The sequence below is a fragment of the Apostichopus japonicus genome, chromosome 22, assembly GCF_037975245.1.
Source record: "Apostichopus japonicus isolate 1M-3 chromosome 22, ASM3797524v1, whole genome shotgun sequence".
NCBI lineage: Eukaryota > Metazoa > Echinodermata > Holothuroidea > Aspidochirotida > Stichopodidae > Apostichopus > Apostichopus japonicus.
The window spans coordinates 11,012,118-11,036,274 of NC_092582.1; the positions used below are offsets into that span (position 1 = coordinate 11,012,118).

The 24,157-nt window shown below is 38.3% G+C and overlaps 2 protein-coding genes across 3 annotated transcripts; one reads left to right on the forward strand and one right to left on the reverse strand.

Annotated features, from left to right (window-relative positions):
- Positions 1 to 7,639: 7,639 nt before the first annotated feature.
- LOC139963597 (26S proteasome non-ATPase regulatory subunit 5-like) lies at positions 7,640 to 16,503 on the forward strand. The gene is made up of 7 exons (XM_071964489.1): positions 7,640 to 7,869; positions 10,515 to 10,659; positions 11,182 to 11,424; positions 12,155 to 12,407; positions 12,837 to 13,025; positions 13,430 to 13,539; positions 14,320 to 16,503. The coding sequence occupies exons 1-7, from the start codon at positions 7,640 to 7,642 to the stop codon at positions 14,716 to 14,718; spliced, it is 1,569 nt and encodes a 522-aa protein (XP_071820590.1). The 3' UTR covers positions 14,719 to 16,503.
- A 329-nt stretch (positions 16,504 to 16,832) lies between these two features.
- On the reverse strand, positions 16,833 to 22,702 carry LOC139963598 (polyisoprenoid diphosphate/phosphate phosphohydrolase PLPP6-like). 2 transcript variants are annotated; one of them, XM_071964490.1, is made up of 3 exons: positions 22,543 to 22,702; positions 21,121 to 21,510; positions 16,833 to 19,951 (listed from the first exon to the last, which is right to left on the reverse strand). In XM_071964490.1, exons 2-3 carry the CDS (start codon positions 21,416 to 21,418, stop codon positions 19,569 to 19,571), a joined length of 681 nt encoding a protein of 226 aa, XP_071820591.1. In that variant the 5' UTR covers positions 21,419 to 21,510; positions 22,543 to 22,702; the 3' UTR covers positions 16,833 to 19,568. The 2 variants fall into 2 exon arrangements, with proteins under 2 accessions (XP_071820591.1, XP_071820592.1); XM_071964491.1 differs by lacking the exon at positions 22,543 to 22,702 and adding an exon at positions 22,097 to 22,472.
- Between the last annotated feature and the right edge of the window lie 1,455 nt (positions 22,703 to 24,157).

The window sequence follows — 24,157 nt, forward strand, 5'->3', positions numbered from 1 at the left end:
ATTGTCTTTATTCCACCATAATAGTCGAAGCCTCAACAAAAACTTAGACGACATTACTACATTTTTGTCTCTAGGACGATTTCTCTGTGATTGGATTTCCGAAACCTGGCTTACTGCAGATATATCCCCCCTAATCCATATCAATAACTATACGCTTGTTGAGACGCATCGTCCCGAAAGGAGAGGTGGCCGTGTTTGTTTATTTGTTAACAACGATTTAAATTTCAAACTCAGAAACGATATAAGCATTTTCAATGATTCTATTGAGTCATTGTTCATAGAGGTTGACATAACATCAGCAAAGAAAAATTATACCATAGGCGTAATTTATAGGCCTCCAAAAATTTCACTGCATACTTTTATGACACACGTAAACAAAATTTTAACCCAACTCTCCAATGAACGACATTGTGCGTACATAATGGGTGATTATAATATTGATCTTGCTGACAATATTAAATCTGCTGACTTTTTAAACTTGCTATATGCCAGTGGTTTTTTTCCTTCTATTACCAAACCTACTCGTGTGGGTTGCACTTCTGCAACTCCTCTAGATAATGTTATAACCAATGATGACTGCAAACTAATAACTGGTATCTTTGTAACCGATCTCAGTGACCATTATCCAATATTTCTCCAAACTGCCATACACAAAAGTAGGCAAAGGGGCCCTATGTATGTAAGGAACTACTGCAAAAACAAATGTACAGAATTTCTTCTCAACAATCCGAGATGCTTCTTGGGAAAATGTTTCATCCCAAACTGATGCAAACATTGCCTTTTCTATGTTTTATAACAATTTCAATGCCATATATAATCAATGCTTTCCTGAGCAATGCGTCAACAAATCTAAGAGACGTCGAAAGAGACACCTGTGGATTACTGCAGGTATTCTAGTTTCTATCAAAAGAAAAGATAAGCTATTTAAAAGACATATTAAGAACCCGCCTGGTGTAAATAAAACTATTTATTCTCAATACCGCAATAAGCTCAATCATGTAATCAAATTTTCTAGAAAATTATATTTCAACACCAAATTTTATAATGCGAGGAGTAACCCAAAAGGCACATGGGATACCATTAACCAGCTACTCCATAAAGGTCGTAAACAATCATCGTATCCCTCTTCTTTCAAGGATAGTGACAAAGAGATTAACACCGACCAAGATACTGCTAACAAATTTAATGACTTTTTCGTCAATCTGGGGCCATCATTGGCAAGTAAAATCAACCACAAACGTAAATCACAGGAATATGTGAACATTGATGTTAACACTCATTCCATGTTTTCTCATCCTGTCAGTGAGGAGGAGTTGTTAAAAACAGCAACCTCTTGCATGAAACCCGATAAAGCAGCTGGATACGATGCTTTTAAGCCTGGTATTGTAAGACAAGTTATCCTATTTATTACCAAACCATTAACCCATATTTGCAATTTGCAGTGGCGGAGAAACGGGGGTTGGGGGATTTTAACCCCCCCCCCACTTTTTGAAGAGGGGGGTTGGCCCACACAATCAACCCCCTAGTTTTTGCCAGTGATGTTCTGTTATAGCCTATGTTATATGGTCCAAGTGGCATAATAAATCAAATTATTAAATTTGAAAATGTTAGTCATTTCAACCTTTTACCTGGAGGGCTACATAAACAATTAACGACCGAAAACCGAGTTGGAATTGACCCACACATTATTTCTAGCCCCTTTCCCCCACATTGCGCATGGCAACTTGTAGCTCATAGCGCTAACGTCACCCCACAACAGACATACACAAAATAACGTTTTGTTGCTGTTGAATGGCTTTGGAGCTGTATACACTTGCAGTGGCGTAGGAAGTTACTTTTGAGTGGGGGGGGCTGAAGACTGATGGCCGGCCTGGGGGAGGGGTCTAAGGGGAGGGGGTGTCCCCCTCCCCCTTTGGATTTTTTTGCATTTCCAGGTGGCCTCAGATGCAATTTGGTGCAATATAGCACACTTCAACACCCACTCCATTTTGTAAACTTAATTTTGTATTTTCACCTGGCCTTAGATGCAATTTGGTGCTCCAAATGAGATTTTTTTCTCATTTGGAAATGAAAAAGGGGTTTTTTGACTTGCGAAGTGGGGGGGCGGAATGATACTTCCGCCCCTCCACATTTTTCACTGGGGGGGGGGGGCTGGCGCCCCCCAGCCCCCCCGGTTCCTACGCCCTTGTACACTTGCCAACTTCAACGAGGTGAAGGAAGGAAAAGAAAAAGAAGAAAGAGAGAAAAGAAGAAAGGATGGAGTAGAAAATACGGCAAGAAAACGGGAAGAGAAAGAGGAACAGTGACAAAATTATTCGAATTTGTAAAGCAAACAGCAGATATCACATCATATCATATCAGTGAGCATGAAAATGGCGTTCCACGATAAACAGCCTCCAAACCATGGGCGCAGATCCTGGTGAGGACAGCGGGACCCGTCCCCACCAACGTTTTCAGTAGTGTGGACATGATATACCGTGTCCCCACCAATTTGTCTTGACCAATAGCTGCATTTCAAGTTCCCCTGTATTGAACTTTGGCGCAGTTTGATCCAGCATTGTGCAAATGGCATGCAGCAGTTCTCATTTTATTGTGTTTTATCCAGTTGTTAAATATAGGACGGAAATCGCATTTGCGACAGTCTATATTTGTTTTCTGGGAGAGGACCCCAGACCCATCGTATATACAAAGGTCTACTTGGATTATTTGTCCCCTGATTTTCTTTCTGCGGACGCCCATGTATTTCTCCAAACTAAATTTCTAAGCCATGAGATCTAAAACTTAGGGAGGTTTAGGAGCATCATTAGGTCTGGGAAGTGTTATTTCCGGCGATCTGGGAGGTATATTTGCCCAAAAAAAATCGTACGCTACGCGAGAACCCATGGTCGCGCTCCGCTTAGATAGTGTCATAGAACAGACACGCGTCCCCACCATTATCCAAGACTGATCTGCGCCCATGCTCTAAACTGTCGATGTGTGAAGTGTTCGGTTTTGGAAGTATCAGGTGTATTTTTATTTCCTTCAACGAATTTTTTTAGTAACCGTCTGAATTTTCGAAAATTCCCTAACCAACATTCTTCATCATACTCTTGCAATTTTGACCCGTCTGTTAGGGTTTGAAGGAGGTTTTTCTATATCGGTTGTCCATAGATGATATTTTGTGCAACACTATGGGTATGTTTTGAAGTGAATTTTCAAATTCTGAACAGTGGGGCTGACGGATGTTGTGGACCGCGATGAAGAATCACCTACAAAAGCAATGATCCACAGGATATGTGATGAAGTCGAACATGATGTGTGACTGGTGACAATCTTCAAAAAGGTTATAGATGAGAAAAAAAGTATTTGGAAAAAACTTGGTTCTCAGGCAAAAGTGTACATATGGTTGGTCAGTTTCAAGCCCGAGAGGTGCCATTTCCGGTGATCTGGGGGTACCAAAACCAGAAATTTGCATGTACGCTGCGCGCCAACCAATGGTGGCGCTCCGCTTAAATATTAATACGCCTCCCCCCTCCCCGGGTTAGAAAATCCTGCATACGCCCTGGTTAAATGCAGCTTTTCAAGGCCTGGGCAGTGCCATTTACTGCAATCTGGGAGGCAATATTTACCGAAAAAATTCTTGTGCACTTCGCGCCAACTTATGGTGGCGCTCAACTTAGATAGTGAGCCAGCAGTTATGACTTTTTATTTCATCAATGGCCTGCAACCCCCCCCCCCCCCCCTCCAACTTCTGACAAGAAATCTCCGCCACTGGCAATTTGTCGTTCAATACTGGTATTTTTCTTGATATGCTAAAAATTGCCACGGTCGTCCCTGTCTTTAAGAAAGGGGATTCAGAAAATTTTGAAAATTATCGACCTATATCACTAATATCATGTTTTTCAAAAATAGTTGAAAGGCTTATGTATAATCGTATTTTTAACTTTATTTCAAAATATACCATTTTATGCCAGGAACAGTATGGATTCCGTCCTGAACACTCCACTGAGCTAGCACTAGCTGATGCCATTGACAATTTGTATAGTAATCTTGACAAGAATAGTACCTGTGTTGGGGTTTTCCTGGACCTCTCAAAGGCCTTTGACACAATAGACCACACAATTCTGCTTAATAAATTACACCGTTACGGCATAAGAGGAACCCCCCTAAATTGGATCGACAGTTACTTAGCAAACCGCTACCAATATACATCCTACAAAAATGCTCATTCCCAACCGGAGAGAATTCAATGTGGTGTGCCATAAGGCTCTATACTTGGTCCATTGCTTTTTATCCTATATGTTAATGACATTACCAATGTTTCTGATAAAGTTAAAGCTGTTTTGTTTGCTGACGACACAAATATTTTCTTCGTATCACAATCGAGAACTTTATTTCATATTGAGGTATCAACTGGATTAGACAAGTTCAGCGACTGGTTCGCTGGTAACAAATTATCATTGAATATTGATAAAACTAACTATATAGTTTTTAATACTGGAATGCTGATATTACTATGGGTGGTCAACGACTACAACAAGTCAATAGTACTAGATTTTTAGGCGTATACATCATGAACTTTAATGGTGTGACCACATTACAACTGTCTGTAAAAAAAATGCACAAAACAACGGTATTTTAGCTAAGCTTAAGCATTATCTGCCACAGCACATTTTAAAGATTCTCTATCAGACATTAGTCCAGCCACATATTACGTATTGTTGTAACATATGGTCTGGTACTAGATATACCAATCTGAATCCCATTTGTATTACACAGAAGAGAGCAGTCCGCCATATAACACATGCCAAACCACGGGACCACACAAATCCTCTTTTTAAGCGCTCTAATTCGTTAAATACTGATGACATTATTAGGGTTAACCTTGCTACATTTGCTTATAAGGTATGGAATGGACTGTTACCAAATGCTTTTAATGACTACTTAATATGTAACAGTGATATTCATCATTACAATACCAGATTTTCAGGCAATGCACATTGTAACAGGTATAATTCTACAAAGGGGATGTTATCACTAAGGGCACGTACAATCAAAACATGGAATTCTCTATCAGACAATATTACAAATAAACCTTCTGCAAAATCATTCAGAAGAAACTTTATTCAAAAAATTATTGCATCTTATTAATTGAACATGTTCATTTTTTCTTATATATCTAGTTTACCTTTTCCTTTTCTTTACAGGGAGTCCTCTACTTTGTTAAACCATCTGAAGGTTTTTTAGAGGACTTCCTATCACATTGTATATATTCACGTGATAAAACAAATCAATCAATCAATCAATCAATGTTACAAATTTAGTTGGATGGACTTCCAACTTGGTCAAAGTCCAAAAACTTACAACTTTGTTGAACCTCATACACGTTATGCAGATCAAACTTGGTGAGTACAAGAACCCTATTGAAATTGGTGGAGATCAAAGGTCATTTGTAGTCAACATTTAAAGTCAGTATGAAAATCTTGTAAACACAATAACTCAAGAAGTGTATCTTTCTTGAACTCATACTTAGTTTGTAGATCCAGCTTGGTGAGTGCAAGAACCCTATTGTGGTCAAAGGTCAACATACCGTGTCAAAGTCTGAAAATATTTTAAACATGATAACTCCAAAATTAGCCCTAGAATTATTCTGAGAATTCTCCAATGATGATTAACTTCTTTTGGCGAACATGATTTGGTCAAATTCAGTTCAGTTTACTTCTGCGAAGGGGCTCTATCAATTTTAAACGAAACATCCAGGAAATGAAATCTGCTTCAAAGAGTTGATAGTCTTGCATTTAACCTCACTCAGGCAAGGGGGTCAACAGGTTATCCCAAATGTTGCACACACAAAATTGGGTCAAGGGTCAATAGGTTTTCTCAATTGGTCTCAAAATTGGCCATTTGCTCTTCAATTTTATACTAGTGACTTTTGCCTTTGCAGTATAGGCTGTGAAAATATTTCACAGTGTATATAGCATGGTCATGTAACATCTCATTAATAGATGGTTGGTGTAAGAACTGATTTGCTAGCTCAAAATTCGATCCTTTTATTCATAAATCTTTGTCTATATTTCACATAGCACAATAGGCTGCCATTCTTTCTGGATATTGAAACATTTTGGGATAAAAATTGTATACTGTAAAATCCTTACCGGTGAATAAAATATGGTTGATGCCCACATGGGAATGATTCACATAAGAGCCAGAAAACTGACGTTTACTACTGGTTCTCACTTAATTCTTGGACAAATTCAACTCACTTGCACTTTTTAAGTCACATAGTTATGTGGAATTTTGAGCAATAAATTGCATGGCAATTAGGAATCACAAAGCCAACTGGCTTTCTGGTTTTCATGAAAAAAGCTCATTTGTTGAGAAACTACATGATATAATAATAATAATCAATGAGACTTATATAGCGCCAAATCAGACAAAAGTCACTGCTCAAGGCGCTTTACAAAGTAAGCAAATTAATTTACAAAAGAACAAGTGAGCAGTTGGTCCATTTTGGGGCATTTAGGTGTACTTTGCAATATTGGGGTGGGCCAGTCCATGAGGCCCAAACACTTTAAAACACAGTGGGCCTAAACCTTCACCACCATTTTGGACTGAACCATATAGTTTCCTCATAGAAGTATTACTTACAAAGTTGGGAGCTTCATTACGTCATGAATCTGACGAAATTTCCTCCCGGTCCAACTTCCTTGAAACATCCATCACATGTACTGAATGAATATAAGAGTGGATTCATGATCATTTGTGTTATTCAAGGGCGGCGGAAGCACTTTTAATCTGGGGGCGGGGGACCAACGTCGAAGGGCACTTTGCAGAAAATCGATTGAACTGTTGCAGCCTGATATTTAGTACCCTTTATAACTCTTATTGTATGATCTTATTTGCGTATAAACATCACTCCATCAACGCCACCCCCCCCCCCCCCTCAAGGAAACAATGCATACTAGCACTGCAATATCTAATGTGCAAATTGGGAAATAAAGAAAAAGACAAAATGTAGTGAAATCATTATAAAGTCCAAGTCCCTGCACACGCGATCGATACATGCATGAAAGCAAATGAAATATGTCAAAATACTGAAAGAAAATAATTTTCTATGTGTTTTTCAATGGATAAACTGATATTATTATGATCATTATTATTGTAACGACTTTCCCAATAATTATAACCAATTTGGAAGGGTTATAACACGGCAAATGATTGTATGGTCATGCGATGTAATAACCAACGCATGCCTAGATGATATGCACATTAACATGTTGAACGCGCGAAAAATTTTGGTAATATTTTTCGGACAAGTCGTTACAGCCCCCCCCCCCCCCCCAATCAAACTGGGCTCCTATACGCACGTGGTAGTAAACATTTAAAACTTCCCGAAATATTTCATTCGATGTGGGTTTCGCTTTGTAAACTCTTTTTTATTTAGAAATTTTTATGTAGAAAAAGGGCACATTTTTAACCTGAGGAAAAGTGGGGGGCACGTGCCCCCCCCCCCGGTTCCGCCGCCCTTGGTGTTATTGCATACATATGATGAAAGAACACCACCAATATTCATTTCTACGGCGCTATTCCATAACAGCGCCCTGGTATGACACTTTTTTGTGTGGGAATAGCTTGAGCCACAAAACCAAAACATCAACACATGAGATATGAATTCTGGTTTGGTGCTATCCTACCGCAATTACATCTACACAACAAGATGGCTGCCACCTTACAAGATCTATTCCATAAACTAACTATAGGAGAAAATCGGCTTCTGGTTCTCCAAGAAATTAAGAGAGCAATTTTCTCAGTGCAACTAGAGGAATTGAAATGTATGATAAAGAGTGTGTCATTAGAACCTGTCTTTTCTTCACTTGGGTCTACAGAAAGGTAACTGACGTTAGGCATATTGACTTGTTTAATGTTACTTGTTAGGCTTCAGCAATTGCTGTGTCATCCAGCATGCATAGGCCTAGTACTAGCATTAGGCGCAGGCTTGCACTGCTTTGACTCAGCTACAGCACACGGCACTCGAATCTTTGCACCAATGTATTTCTCATTATCCCGGAGGGATGTTCCATCTATTTATTAGAGATATTTTACGGGACAAACTAAAACGAATGACAGCGAATGACCGAATGACAATTGACTTTGTACAGGGTTAAATATCATTTGCGAATGACGGCGAATGACAGCGAATGACAACAAATGACAACGAATGACGCAAAAATGATTTGAGGAAAATCGCATGTTACGTGGTTGCAGGGTTTTGGTGTAATTTACGAATAGAAACCACAGGGAAAGTTTTTTTTTTTGTGAGAATGTGCTTGAGTGATGTGCTTTTGACATTTACCTCTGTAGATGTATATACTGTAGAAAGATAACTGAAGCCGTTTCAAGATGATAGTATTGTTAGTTTCTAACAATTAATATAGGAAAAATGACGATAAATTTACTTTTTAAAATCAGACTTACAATTTCGCTTACTATAAGGTGCGTTAGTATCTTGTCCGTACTTTACTAGATCTGTAAGCCATGCACTTCGCGTCCACTCGGTTTGCGTGGCTTTAATATACCCACGAAGTCTGAACTGTGATATCCGGTTGAAGCAAATGTCTGTGCTGTCATTACTGTCATTCGTTTTAGTCAACGCAATTTTTTAGTGTGTACAACATATTGTCATTCGTTATGTGTAACGCAATTGTCATTCGTTTTAGTAACACCCTATTTTACTGCAAGAAAGTTTTGTCTTTTTCAATGTATTTTTAAAACAACAGTTCAAATCCCTAGTAATTTCAATTAATGTAACTTATTTTTGAATGAGAAAGATTCACACAAAACAGTAAGATGTTTTGTCAAAGGCCAATGATCACGTTTTTGGCCAAACTTTCAGGAATATGCATGTCCTTTGTACCTCACGTAATAACTCCCCCCCCCCCTCAATAAAAAAGGTATAAAGCTGATAACAGTTCCTGAAGTGAAATTATATCAATATCTGACAAAAGGAATATAGCCCGTTTAAAGGCTTGCCACATCACTGAGGGTTCCGGCTGTAACTGTTAGAAGTGGTGGTCACTAGCCTGACATCACTTCTTAAAGTTTTCAAATGCTAACCAAGGAACAGCCAAACTGCTTGTGGTGGAATTCCATAACAATTAACATTTCAAATTCGACTGCCCATGATCGATTGGCCAACTGAACAACAAAAATGGGATGGACATAAGCTAAACTGTTCATGTTATAACAAATTATGTGTTTTGGCTCCTGTTTTGGCAAAGCATTCAATTCATTATAATCAATGTGTGATATTGTTAAAAGCGTTTTCATACTTTCTGTTTTGGTCTGGTTGTATGCAACCCTCAAACAGCAATCAAGTTGAATTGTGGCAAATTGCATATCATCATAACGATACCAGCTGTATCGATGTTGAGCATTCAGTCCAAATGGTGGAAATAACTGCATGATTACCAACATACAGTAACAAGTGTACAGAAATAGAGTCGTGTATATTTGACTCCTAAATTTAGCCTTTTCCCAATCTTTGTCTTCTGTTCCCCCTTTGGATTATCCTTTTATTAGACCAACTTATTGGGCATTGCCATCCATGTAAAATACTGAATTTCCCATATATCACAAATTGGAAACTTCTTAATAATTTTCGATTGTCAAAGTATTTGTCATTTCTTCAAACATATTTACAATTACTTTATTACTGGCCTGGTTCACATTTATCAGATGTCTGATAGAGTGTGTCAATTACGGTGTACAGTAGTTTCATTTCAATATGCAAAATATGTGCCTGCTATCATGCTAGGCTAGAGCCTAGCTCCTAGAAGGTTGAACGTCCTTCTGCAGAAAACCCTTGCATACTAATCACACAGCTACATGGTGTTACATGGTGTTACATCTAGATTCATTGTTTGCATGTTTGCTTTTATTAGTGCTAGTAGTTGTAGTAGCCTTGTAGATTCATTCGAAAGTCTTTTATTTACTATGCGTGATTCTAAGAAACGTTGTAGTCTAGAAACTTGTTCACAGTTTTGTTTGGTAGATGTTTTAACATGATTTAGACACCATGCATTAATACACAAAAGAACAAATAAAGACAGTGCACCATGGAGAGAGATTTCTTTTGGCCATGTTTGCAATATAAAAGTGACAGTGATGACGTTCTAACTGTAATCGCAGTAAACGCACAGAGAGCTATGCGATTAATCGACTACAAAAGAAAGAGTCGACTATCAGCACTAATATATATATATATATGAAGCACCTTGTGGCATAAGCAGGTGCAGACATTTGACCACAGATGATAAGTGTAGATTTTAGTGTAACTTAAGACTTCGGCAGACAACCATTAAATTGCTTTGTGTAAAGCATATTGTATCTTGATCACAGGTAGCACTTTGCAACCTCTGACTTTGCAATATTCAGGTTAGAATTGACTATCTTACCTGTACCACCAAATTTTAAGTAACTCTCTCAAAGTTAACTAATGTTTCTGTTTCCCTCTTCTCTCTGGCATATTTTTTCAGAGCATCCCTGGAAGTGAGTGCAGATATTTTATCTCGTCTGTTGGATTGTTTGGAGCCAGAGATTGTGCTTGCTCAGCTCCGAGATGACCTGTACATGGGGATGGGCCATCCAAATGAACATATCAGACAAGTTTGCCTTCATCAGGTACATCTCAATAGCGTTAGGAGAATACTAGCATAGATCACCTTGATGTATTCGCAGCATTTTTTTGATTGTGTAAAGGGATGAGGTTTTTGTCAGGTTGTGCTTTTTCTGCCCAGCTTTGTTTTTGTATCTACTTGTAGTTTTATTATATAGTGATAAATGTATACTGCAGAGGGCCTGTCCAATAGAACTATTGAGCACCCTTCCAGGTGGATAAATCATCATTATTATATTATGATTATTATTATTATTGTCCATAGAACTATTGTAGCTTTATTGACTTAAGTTTGGCATGCAGTGTCCAATTTGTAAATAATAATGATTATGATGGTTAAAATGATAAACTTTATAAAGAACCATTATCCAATAAAATAATATTATTTGCTCAAGGTGCTTATAACATCCATTTAAATACTGTAACTTACAATTATTCAAATTATGCCTATTATTAATTTCCTCGCTTTCCTTTACAGTTACAAGAACTTGATAAATCTTAATTTCATTTGTTTTTTTTACATTTAGGTTGAAAGACTGGTGGAAAGCGACATTGGCAGAAATAATCTGAAAAACGATGAAGAATTGTTAGCTAATGTTGTCAGCACTGTAGGAGATGAAAGTCTTGCTGTGGCTAAGATAGCCATGAAATCCCTCAAGTCTTTGTCCAGAGACCCTGCCGAGATTAAACTGATCTTTGAGGGGAACCTCCGGGCACCTTTGAAACGTGTAGCAGCATCCAATGACACAATCAAGTACAGAGTGTTAGAGGTATCACCAAATCGACATGTTTTCTATTTTCTTCTCCTTTCTTTTCCTTCTTTTTCCTCTTCTTAAAATTAAAAATATAATTTTCAAGCTGTACACTACAGCATGCAGGGGGGTAGGAAGCTTCCAAAAAGTGGGAAGGGGGTGGGGTGCACAACATCAGAGGGGCACTTTCTCATTCCACAACCACCACTCGCTCGTTAAGCTATAATTCGATACACAATAGCCATGTCACTTAAATATATATGATGTTTTAGTATGCTATCAATACTATTTATTGAGATTGCTTATTATCATGTAACCGTGCTACAAAAAGGTATGGGATGCCATTTTGAAAATAGCATGTACCGACTTATAATAAATAATTAAAATAAAATTGAAATTTACAAAGGCTTAAGATATCCAAAAGACAGTTCTTCATCAAAGGGGCACATTTTATTTGCCAGTAGGGCACATTTGCTATTTTGGAAAAAAAGTGGGGGGCATGTGCCCCCCCGGCTCCTACCTCCTGACAGTATGTACATACATATGCGTATTGTCAAGGTGTTGTAGGGCTGCCATCCAAATTTCATACTTTTTGCCACACAGAGCAACATCCAAAGTAAACATAAAGGAAGCTTATTTGTTATATAGCAGAAAATCACCATGTAAAAAAAATATATTGAATCCTTATTTAAAAGGCTTGTATCGGCACTGATTATTTGACATGTGACAACACACTCATCTTTTTTAGATTGCAACTTCAGTGTCCATCGTCTCTCCGGTGGCCCTTGAGATTGTCAACAACTCTGAGCTGCTGCAGATGCTGCTCTCCGATCTCCACACTGAGGACGATCTAGTTCAGCTCAACGCCATCGAGATGCTCTGCGTGTTGGTGGACTGCCCTCATGGAATATCGTTCCTCGAGGAGGAAGGAGTACTGAGAAAACTGGAAGAGATGCTGAAAGAATCTGAGCAAGATCCATCTCAAGACTTCCTCCTTCCAGGTCAGCTCATATTATTTAATTTATCCTGTTCTTGCATTCCGTCCACATCTTGCAGTGATGGGGAGGGGGGAGGGGGAAGAGAGAAATTTCTGATGGGACTTTGTGAAAATTCGTACTCTCTGTCTCTCAATGCAGATTCCATGCCAAGATGGGAAGCAGAAATATGTTAGTACAATATAAAATGAATTTGTTTCCTCAGTTGGCAGAATAGAAAATCATAACCTTACCAAACAAAAATTCCACGGTTTCCATTTGCCCTATTGGGTATTAGAAAATCTCATTAGTAAAATAAGTGGACATGCCCTATGAACTCCAGGTATAAATAGTAATTACCACCCTGAATTCGTCCCTGCTGCTTTATTCAGAATTTCACATTTTGTAATGTTTTCTTTTCCTTTTTGTCTCTTTTTTCTCTTTTATATCTTTTAGAATTGATCAAGTTTTTTGGAGCTTTGGCTCGTCATCAGCCTAAGGAGGTATCTGAGAGATACCCCGCATTTCTAAGGTGCAGTTTCAAACTCTTGGAAGGGTGCGAAGCAGCACTTGTTAACATCGCCGTAGAGACACTGGGTTTCATTGGTACGTCTACTGATGGGAAGAGAACCCTGAATAAACAGGGTAAGTCACCAGATTTCAAAGGCTTGTTTGAGAAGCATATGATAATATTTTGCTCTAGCCTTTTTTTGATTAAATTTCCCATCTCCCCCCCCTCTTCCACCAACATTTTAAGATTTATCGTAATCCCATATCGTGCTTTTAGTGAAAAAAAACATGAGGAGTATGAGGAGGGAAAAAAGTTCCCCTTTGAATTGGAAAATACCAGAGGCATTGAAGAAACAAACTAAGACAAAGTGAGCCTGATATGTTACACAGAAGATGTTAGTTTTTCATTTTGTTGTACAGTAAACCTACACATGAAAGGCTGACAGACTTTCAGAAAGCAACTTGCATGATATGTTTTCATGATCATATAAAAAAGTCATGGGTTTCTTTTTCTTCCATTTTTCTTGTCTTTTTAAAAGGTAAATCGATGACAGACGCCCTCTCGATTCTTGGACGTCTCATTCAAGTGCCGCCGACGGAAGTACGAGTGAGGGCGCTTTCCGCCCTGGCATGTTTGTTCTCTGTCCAAGTGAGTGACCTTCGTGTGAACATGACTCTTTAAATGTCGTTGCTCACATTTTAAGACAATGTTGTAATATTCCAACAAATTTTGTGTAATAGTAACTTTGGGTCAAAAATTGTTCTCTGCATTTCGATACTACAAATTCAGTACTCTTATCAACGCACCACAGGCATACTGTAGGCTCAGTTTGAGTCATGCAAAGGTAAACTTTTCGCATTGTAATTATTTCCACCCCCAACCTCCCCACCAGTGGCAAAGCCAAGAATAAAAAATGGGAAGGGTCTCCTTAGACATGGATAGGCCACAATACTACCCAAAAATTGTTTGCAAGTCGGCAAGCTGCCAGCCTGCGTAGTAAATATTGAAGTTGATTTGGATGCTTTTGAGGCTAGTGGCCCCCGCCCATATTGCTCTTGGACCCCAGACCCTGCCTGATTGCTCCACTGGTCAATCAGACTCTGGCTTAATGTAGTGTGCGATTGAAGACATTGCAATACAACCTGCTACTTAAATGTGTAAATAGCATTAGAAAGGGATTAGCTGAAGTCTTGATCTAATCATCTCTCCATTTGCTTTTGTTGATCTCTAGTTTTTGACTCGGTTCGTAATGCATTATCATTTGCAATTCGGTTTTCATTTATTAGAAAGGATACAATCCATTCCAAATGCTCATGGACGCAACAGCAGCATGTCCACTTGGTAAACGGAACTGTAGAAACATTAATCTTCTCCTACGATATCCGTAACATTTAATTCGCCATCATTTGCCTCTGACTCCCTTTGCAGAAAGATGAAATGAACGAAGACTTAGAGGCTATGCTAGAGCAATGGTTCGCTCAAGTCTCTTCCAAACCGTTCGAGTTGATCTTGTCCCTCTGTCGGCAACCCTTCATGGAGATCCGTTGTCCCTCTCTCTCGATTCTCGAAGCTCTCTGTAACCACAGATGGGCTCAAACGGTTTTGTCTAACAGTCCCGGATTTCACGAATACTTGTTGGATCGTTCGACAGAACACGAAAAGATCGGAAAAGAGGCCAAGTACACGGTTGTGAAAGCCCTGGCAGAAGCTTACCACACGGCGGATGTGTTCGGTCGGCCGTATCTGCTTAAACTTAGAGAATATGTCCGTGACGGACCTTTCTACGTGCGAGCACAGTCAGAAGTTGTAGTAGAAGGCAATCAGTGAACATGACAAGGAATTCATAATCCAGCATCTCTAAATTTACACAAACGGCAATCTGCAACCTTGAAAATGTGCTAACCTGTTTGTAGTACACAAGGATATCCTGTCGCCAAGGGATGACATTCTGGAGCTCGGGGTTTATAAAACAGCAATAGCACCAAGTTGCGGCTGTCAGTTGGAGTTCTTAAAATAAGTCTGGGAAAACCCGGTTGACTATGGCTTCTTGTCGGGCACAAATGAAAACAAGTACCTCAATCTTCATTTATAGCAGGTGTTGGGAAGGGTTGAGAGAAGTGCTGGGAAGGGTCAAGAGAGGGAAGCTACATAGGTGGACATTTGTAGGTTTATGTTACACCTTCCAAAATCATGCATACTGCGAATGGATGAACCTTAAATGAAATCTGAAATTTAAAAGAGGGGATACGACCCATTTTGGCGAGGGTTAAATTCCCCTCCCACCCCCACCCCCCCCCTACAATAAACATAGACTAATTGCTAGCTTACTTTCAGTGGTACCTGCTTTGTGGCAGATTATATTCTGGTTCTGAGACTTTGTGAAGAATGTGTTATTTTGTGAACCCTTCTGGAAAACTGAGCCGTGTCAAAAGTGGATCTTTGCAAATGAATTATACTTTTAAATATTGTTTTGTCTTTAAAGACAAATAAAATATACAATTTTACATGCTTGATTTTTTGTTGTTGAATCTTCTAAGTTGTCTGCTTGACGTCTGAATGAATCCTTGAAGAATTATCTTGTTTTTAAGTACCAGTTTGTTGTAAGTTTCATGCCAAATCTGTCGAGCATTTATTAAGATGACCCAAAGCGTCTAACTTTTATTCTACTTGAACATAATATTGAATAATTCCAGATTCAGTAAACCACAAATGTTCTCAGTAATTTGAAGTGAAAATTGACCATTGACCTAACCTGTGGCCATTCCAATATGATATTGGTAAAGGTGTTCTGATGAACACTCCATTTCATACCTAACTGTTGGTAAATACCCTTCTTTGTCAATTTTCAACTTCTTCTGCAATTCTTCCCCCAAAATTTTGCTTAATTCATTTATAAAAGAACAAGGCACCTCAAGTAATAACATCCAGGGTCATTTCTTCCTGACAAATGTTGTATAGCTTTGCTAACATGTTATTTAATACCAACAAAGAATTTGATCTATTGTTGTCTTTTAATCTTCAAATCTGACAAGTGTTGGGAACCTGCATTAATGCTTTACTACTGAACAGAAATTTACAGGCATTTTGATGCGAGTCTGTCATTGTTGCAGCAAAGTACGTACAAAACTCCAATACATTTGCTGCTGCCCTCACAGCATTGACACTCATAGAGACATACTTGCCATGACTTTTCTTCCTTTTCTCATTGCCTGGATGATAAAAATCTTGTGAAAAATTCTTTATATGTCTCCATGGACTTGCTCCAACATACTTACAAAACCTCATCCAGGTGTATACGCCACATCGTTGCCTCCGATCCAGTTCAAAATCTTTATTGGTTGCCCCCTCTGTGTCCACATAGTCATACGGCTCTGGCTCAGTCTGTAACCAGGTTCAAAAGACTCACCTTTTCTCACTTTTGTAGTTTTCCGGCCTTTCAGCGCATGACTTTAGTGTATATTTGCGCCTTATAAGAACTGTGTGTTATTATTATTATTTTTTTTTTTTTCCTATTTATTTTGTTTTTCACGTGTATTATTATTATTATATAATTTTAAACAGTTTCAGCATTGTAAATGGTCCCCATTGATGTTTTTTTTTTTCAAGGTTAAATCAATAGCCGTAATATCCACAAGAAACTTGTTACTGCTGCTCACCAATAATTTACTTCACAGAGACATTGACTAGCATTACTGAACACAGCTCAAAGTCTGGTAATAACTTTGAAGGCGGTCAAAAATCTCCTTGAAAAATGAAGGCCTCCAATATGATGTGTGTATTATTAAAATACATGTTGATTTGGACAAGATTTTATGAACTTTATTCCAGTTTTACCCTAGTATTACCCTCCTTTACAGCAAATTATTGATAAATTACTTTCTGAAGGGGGGGGGGGGGGGGGAGTGCAAGGATAAGATCCAATGAAGAAAAGTGTAAAGAAATTTAAAGTATTCATTTAATTTATTCAACATCAAATACAATATTTATACTACCATTATAACACATCAACTGTAAGTTAGGCAAGTGAAATGGCTTTGACATTTACTCAGCTCAATATATTCATATATATTAATCTCTTTTAGCAAAGTAGGAATGAAAACTTGAATATTTTATTGGTGATGCTACAATAGAGGTAGATTGGAACATTTATCCCTTCACAATTGTAGTGAAGTGCTTCCAACTAGTCAGTTAAAGTTTTCCAACAACATTCATGTCAAACAATAAATCCAGACTAAGATGTTGACAACTTGGTAGAAAATTGAACTCATCACATGATCAAGTAGTATATTGGGAAGGGCGGTATCCAAGGCCCCCTCAAACAAGTCCTCTGTTCACCTAAATCCCTGTTTAAGTGACCTCCCCCCCCCCTTCACCCCCTATCAAAAATATATACCCACCTCAAAAAGAAAAGTGCTGGATTAGAGAAGCATTTGATTACCCCTGATACAAGTTACCCACTGCTAAATACAATCTTTGGCTTCCAATAAACTAGCAAAATGAATAGTCCTTTCACTGGTCAGCAAATGGAGATATATGAATTGACACTAAAATATTAACATTTGCTGAGAAATCATAAGAAAATAAAGAAATGAGAGAGGTACACAAATGTATTCGATGAAAAAATTTCTTAGACAATGAGAGCTAACATAATATTTTGTATGAAGCACCACATAAACCTTGTAAGGATATAGCAATTGAATACAATTGGAAAACAGCAACCCATTTTGGTCCATAAAATAGTTAACAGCAACCAATGGCAATGCCCAAAAATACAAAAGAAAATTGCATATTGTGAACACAGAAAGATATATTTTCAGAAAAGATAGTTTCATATGTCACCACCATATGTTGAGTAAGTACATTAGGAAAATAATAGTGTAACTGTAGTGCAGAGACAGGTAGATTTGAAACTATGAAATTGTCTGTTTCCATATTAATTGCTGATAGTAAATACATTCAGACTGTTAAGTACTGCCCATTATTAAAGTGATTTATTTACTAACATACTGAGTGTAAATTTGTCAGTGTGCACAGCCACTTCTATTCCAATTCGGTGGGTTGATTTGATGCTAATTGGGCAACTCCTTTGAATGAACTAATGATTATGATTATTATTATGGAATACAAATACACCAAATTGGAATTTAGGAAGCCCTATGAAAAATGGCCGTTGACAGACTAATGTAAGACAGCAGCCACTGTAGTGAACAGAAGGCTTGCTAGCAGGCCAGTAACCAGGAATGTTGGGTTCAAGGGTCACCATCAATCTAAGGGTAAGCAACAACAGTTTAACAAGTTCATAAGTGTCCTGTAACTTTTTCACATAAATATATTGTACACATGAAGGTCACACAGATGGGGGGGGGGGGGCACAGCAGTCGACAGGGGAGAGGTAGAACCCACCTGTTCCCCAGACTGGCTACGGGCCAGCTTGCCAGAAAATTAACATATCTTGACAAGCATCCAGACACACGCACAGATACCAATGTCTATGCAGAAGCTGTTAATCTCTAGTTATCTATTACAATAAGTATCTTTGCAAATTCAGAGACAGAAAGATTCTAAAAATGTAGAATCATCTTGCCAAGCACACAGAAAAGCACATCAACATTATGGCATATTAAACTAAGGACTACGATTGACTGTAGCAGTTTGCTTACAAAGATTTAACAGGTAATTGCCTAGTTAATGTAATTATTGTTTGTGCTAACAAAGTATCACTAATGTACCTTCAACTGAACACTAGCTTTTGACAACCACCCACCTGTTTTGGAAAATGTCAGCTAAAGACTTAAAAATTTCAACACAATACTTGATTTTTAAACCACAGTTGTAATGTGTCAAAAAGCTTCAGTTGTTTAACAGAACACCCCTCCCAAAACCCTCCTCTGGAAGTCAGAAAAAGATATAAACTAAATTTAAATATCTAGCCTTTTAATGAGGCAAAGAGCAATTTAACTAGGTTTCTTACTTGCAATTTCCCCAAATTTTGTGCTAGTCTTACCCTGTTTTTTTTACAAATGTTCTTTACCAAAAGAAAAGTACCATCTGAAGGTGGTTTATTATTGATCAAGCAAAGTTATATCATAAAACACTCCAGAACTTACTAGTGCTGCTGTTTAATGTATTTTATATATAATAAATAAATAAGAATCACTAATCAAATCCAAAAAGGGAATCTTTCAAATATTTGATGAGTACCATTTCATAATGGATATAGTCCAGAAATTTGAAATAACAATTCAAGTGTTACATGAACATTCATTGCAGTCGTAAACTGGTTTGAATCTACAAACTCCCAATGAGCCTTACACAGTCTGTACATGTATTATTGTTGAAATCAGACTTAAGTTAATACACCTATTTGAAGAACTTTAACAACTGCTCTTGTAAGAATTCATGATTTTCAAAGTAAGCAATTTAAATATGTGACTTTAGCATTGCAAAACTGGTTAAAACCAACTTCACTGAATCTAGAAAATAATTGATTCCCAATGTGTCCTGGGCTCTAGACCAGAAAAAATTTGAGAATCGTAAATAACAATTACAGTGGTACCTAATCTTGATGCCAGTTGCAAACTGGTTAGGTGCTGAAAAATTCCACTTAGCCCAAGATTGTTAAAAAACCAGACAAAATTATGAACTCTATGAACTTTACAGCTGCACTAATAAGGAATTTACGACTTCCAAAGTTTAAACAACTGCAGTATACCGTCAACATCGTTCACCTCAAACCAGTAATGTTGAACAGCTAAAGCCTGTACGTAACCGATTATTGCACCAAAGAATACGTCGCTCAGATGATGACGGCCCAGCATAACACGAGATGCCGCGATGCAAAATGCCCATACTATTGAGAGGTATTGCGTTAACACTGACAACGGTAACCGGATCAGAACGAGTACAGCGAGCATCGTAGCTCTAGTAGTGTGTCCAGAAGGAAACGAAAAATGATCTACTGAGACAACAAAAAACATGTCGGAGCTGCTGTTGGTAGAGGGCCGAGGGCGCCTAACTATGGCCTTCAACGTTCCACTGACGACCAGATCTAGTACTAGAGCTGACGAAAAGAAAGACAGAGATGAAATAAAATTGTATATCAGAGTTTTTCAAAATTGGAAGATATCTGTCATAATTTGAAAGGCAGTCGGTAGGACTACGATACGGATGTAATGCGGCATAGCCTAATTTGCATATTATAACCGTATCGACTGTGGGTTTCTACATCATCATCCGAATGGTTCAGCTACTTGCTAGCAAAGTGCACTACTTTGGGCGATAAGAAATGCATTGAGAGGGCTGAATGCAATATGAAATTGAAATAAAATAGGCATTGGGAGAAGTTGTTTATAGTTGCATTTGATAATGTATTTGCTACACCTTTGTCAAAACACACTCTTGGCAACCAAAAAAAAGTCCACTATTAAAGGGACTCAATAGGGAAGCAAAGAGAAACATCTGGTGGTTTTAAACATGACCAGTAATAGGAAAGATAAGTCACCTCAATCTGGTACCATATTTCTAATTAAGGCATATGTCTTTAAAACAGATAAGTTGGAAAGCATGGAATAGTGCAAAAACACGATTCTAACACGAGCTTCCATTTCGGTACGAGGTCGCCCAAACCAACTGGACTAAGGATAAAGGACACTGATGTTATGTCCAGAATTTCCAACCAGTAAATGGGTGTGTTTATATCATTCCACAAATATGCTACAGCATAGGTGAACTGGGGAGCAGGAGGTTCAAGTAAAGTGTAAAAATCATATGTAAATTTGGGTAAAATGAACCAAAGTTTAAAGTCAATGCAAAAATGCAGCATTTTGAAAGGTGCGTCGAATATTTTAAATGATCATCAGTATTTGGCCCCAAATATACTACGTAAAAAATCAAATATTGGCCACTGATGCTCCAAGTTGAGCATGCTTTTTTTTTACTATACCCTTAAGGCATTTCCCTAACTGAGACATTTAATTCTTTTAATAAGAGCACACTTGAATGTCCAAAAATAACTGAAAGAGTCATGACTACCAGGAAACATACTCTTCAAGACTTGGAACGATTTATATCGTGCTAAAATAACTTGAGGCCAATACTGTAGGACCTTTCAAATTGTCATTTTGCACAAACTCATTTCTTCACAGAGCAAGCCACGGGACAGAAAATGCCATTTTATCGACAGGATAGTAAAGCCTGTGACTAAAGAATGTTTTGATCAATTCCACTTACCAAATAAAATATTGAAAGCAATCTGAAATAATTTTGGGTCCTTTTCATTTGTGAGGTACATCACCACAAAGACACCGAGGAGCCATGGTATACCATGACCACTGTATTCCAAGAGTTTTAGGAATGGACGGAGATTTGCCAAGCTGGAATTTTCATCTGCACTGACACTACAGATCATTGCTAGATCTCGATCCAGAGAAAGTAACTGCTTGTAGAGAGGAAGTTTCTTCACGGGAGAACCAGGCGGTTCTGCTTGACCATATGCGGTCCTGGTCTTGTTGGTCTTTGCCGCTACCATATTTGCTGTTTCAAATAGAATTCTTCCCGTGTGTTGTATCGTAATACAACCAAGTGTTGATACAATATTACACAGAGCTACTGACTTAAGATCTGTATAAAATAAAAAGGAAACAAGTTTTAATATACTGTAGAATTTAACACGTTGGTAAAGAGCTTTTTCTATACTACTACAGTATCTAATATCCTGTACACATTTATCTAGTATTAAATGACAGAAATATATAAAACTAATAATTTTGAGTTTGTAATGCTTTATTCTACTTACAGTAGAACCTTTCCTTTCTTGTACATGCACTTGTAAATCTACATTAAAGTAAAAGATCGATGTATGACAGAGTTTTACTATCAGGCTATTTACAGTAATTTGACTAGGACATTGCACCGTAATTTGATAAAATCACAGCCCGGCGTGGACATTCGAACAAAGTATGGCATTATATCCAGTAGGAAATAAAATAAAAATATTAGTTGACTATCCACTTAGGCCAAGGCCCCCAAATATCAATTAGGATTCTCCAAAATTGCCAGAAATTATATTTTTCACAAGAAAGGTCATGCCTCCCCCACCCCCCCCCCCCCCCCCTAGCTCCCCAATGCAAATCACTGAAGTCTAGTTATGCCTCTGTCCAGGAGGGATGTAAATTCCCCATTAAGGACCAACAATATCATTACACACTATGGAGTGTTAGCTCAGTGGTTAACGCCGGTGCCTTCCAATCATAAGGTCCCGGTTCGAGTCACTCCAAGATTAATGTATGTCGTCCAGTTGCAGAGTTGTTGACAATTCATAATCATGGACGTTTAATATTAATCTTAGAGAATGACTTCGGTCAGCTTGCGGCTTTTTAATTAATTCAATTCGTAACAGTAATAGTTTCTTCCATGGTAAGTACAGTAACACTCGTTTCACTCATATTCATAGCTCATCTAGTCTTACTGTACTTCCGTGATGATACGTTAACACTAACAAGTCAGTATTAAGTAACATTAGGCTCAGTAGATTGCTATCAATGCATTATAATGTTCCAAACATCATAAGACCTTTACTGAGATCTTTACATACAGGTACCACTAACATCACGGTTTTGCGAATAAAGAAATAGAAAAGGAAGTGGTATTTACCGTTAGATTTGATCTAAAGTTAGGCGATGTTCTATATCTGTAGTTAGTACCCGGGTTCCGAGGTGTAACAGAAGTGTTAGACATCACCATCGATCGCAGAAAATACGCACACAGCTTGCTACCCTCGGTAATTACTTGCTACCCTCGGTAATTACTGACTGTACACTAGTGTACAGTCAGTACATACAGCTGCGGTCAATACCCACAGCACAGTGTACAAACGATACAGCGATGGACATCTCAGGTCCAGCTAAAAATAACAAGGTATCACGTTTCATGACTGTCTGCATTTTGTAGCGACAAGCAGAAAATTTCACTTGCAAGCAACGGAACTTTTTCAAAGCGCGACACGCGGTTTGGGGCGAGTCTGCAATACCTTTAAATCGATGATATGTCAGTTTCAATCGGTATATGTCAATTTCAATCGACATATACCAATTTAATTCGACTTATACCAGTTAAGATCGACATATACGGTATACCGATTTAAATCGACATATACCAATTTAAATGGATGATATGTAAAATTAAACTGGTAAATGTCGATTCAAATCGGTAGAAGTCAATTAAAGCTGCTGGAAACTGGTATAAGTCGAAGGAAATTGCTATATGTCGATTTAAATCGGTATTAGTCGATTCTCCACGATTTGAGACTGATAGCCCGCTATAATATTTCTCGCCGATTTAGTCTTCGCAAAGCGGACAGGATATAATTCTAGCCGATTTAGGGTATGTGGCTTAGTGGAGCATCTATGACGCAAGCATTGAAAGCGCAGTTAGAGTTGACAGACTTAGCCTTGGTTGAATAAGCACATGCCCCCAACTTTTAGGAGGCCCCCCCCCCAATAAAATTTGACATTATTTTTGTTTTTAAGTCAGGAAGATACCTAAATCTTTGTCTTCTACTAACCATTATTTTACATGCCTTCTGGAAATGATGAAAACCGGGTAGTTCGAGGAGCTTCGTCCGTGCAGGACCCCACGCAGACATGGCTTCGCGATCTGCGCTCGCACTGGAACCTATGGCGCCTGCTACTAAGATGGGTTACCCGCATTCTCCGCTCCCCCCTCCCCCTCCTCTCCATGTTTCTCTCTGCCCCTCATCGCCATTGACAGTAGACACCTTGACAATTACACAAGAAAAACAAGCGTCTATACTCATCGTTTAGCAACTTGTGGAACGATGCTCTTTGAAATTTTGGTTTTTACCTTCTATTTTTCATTCATTCACTACAATGCTGAAGCTACAAAAACCACATGCTACTTGGTAACATATTTGAGAGCATACTTATTCTCATGTTGCGTTTGGACAGGGGCGTCAATCCGATTTGAAACGTGGGGGGACGTAATCGATTCAAGTATTCCGGCCGTAAGTATACTATATAAGCGGAGCGCCACCATCAGCGTACCAAGAAAATTTCAGATTTCAACACCTGCCAGATCGCTGGAGATGGCACTTGCCAGGCTGGATAGCAGCCATCTAGTTGCGTGATTTCGGGAGAAAATTACAAATTCGTCACTCAGGATATCTGCAATAAAGTTCATGCGACCTTCATTTTTGGTGGATTATTTCTTTTATAAGTGATTCCAATTGACATGAACATGAGAACCAAGT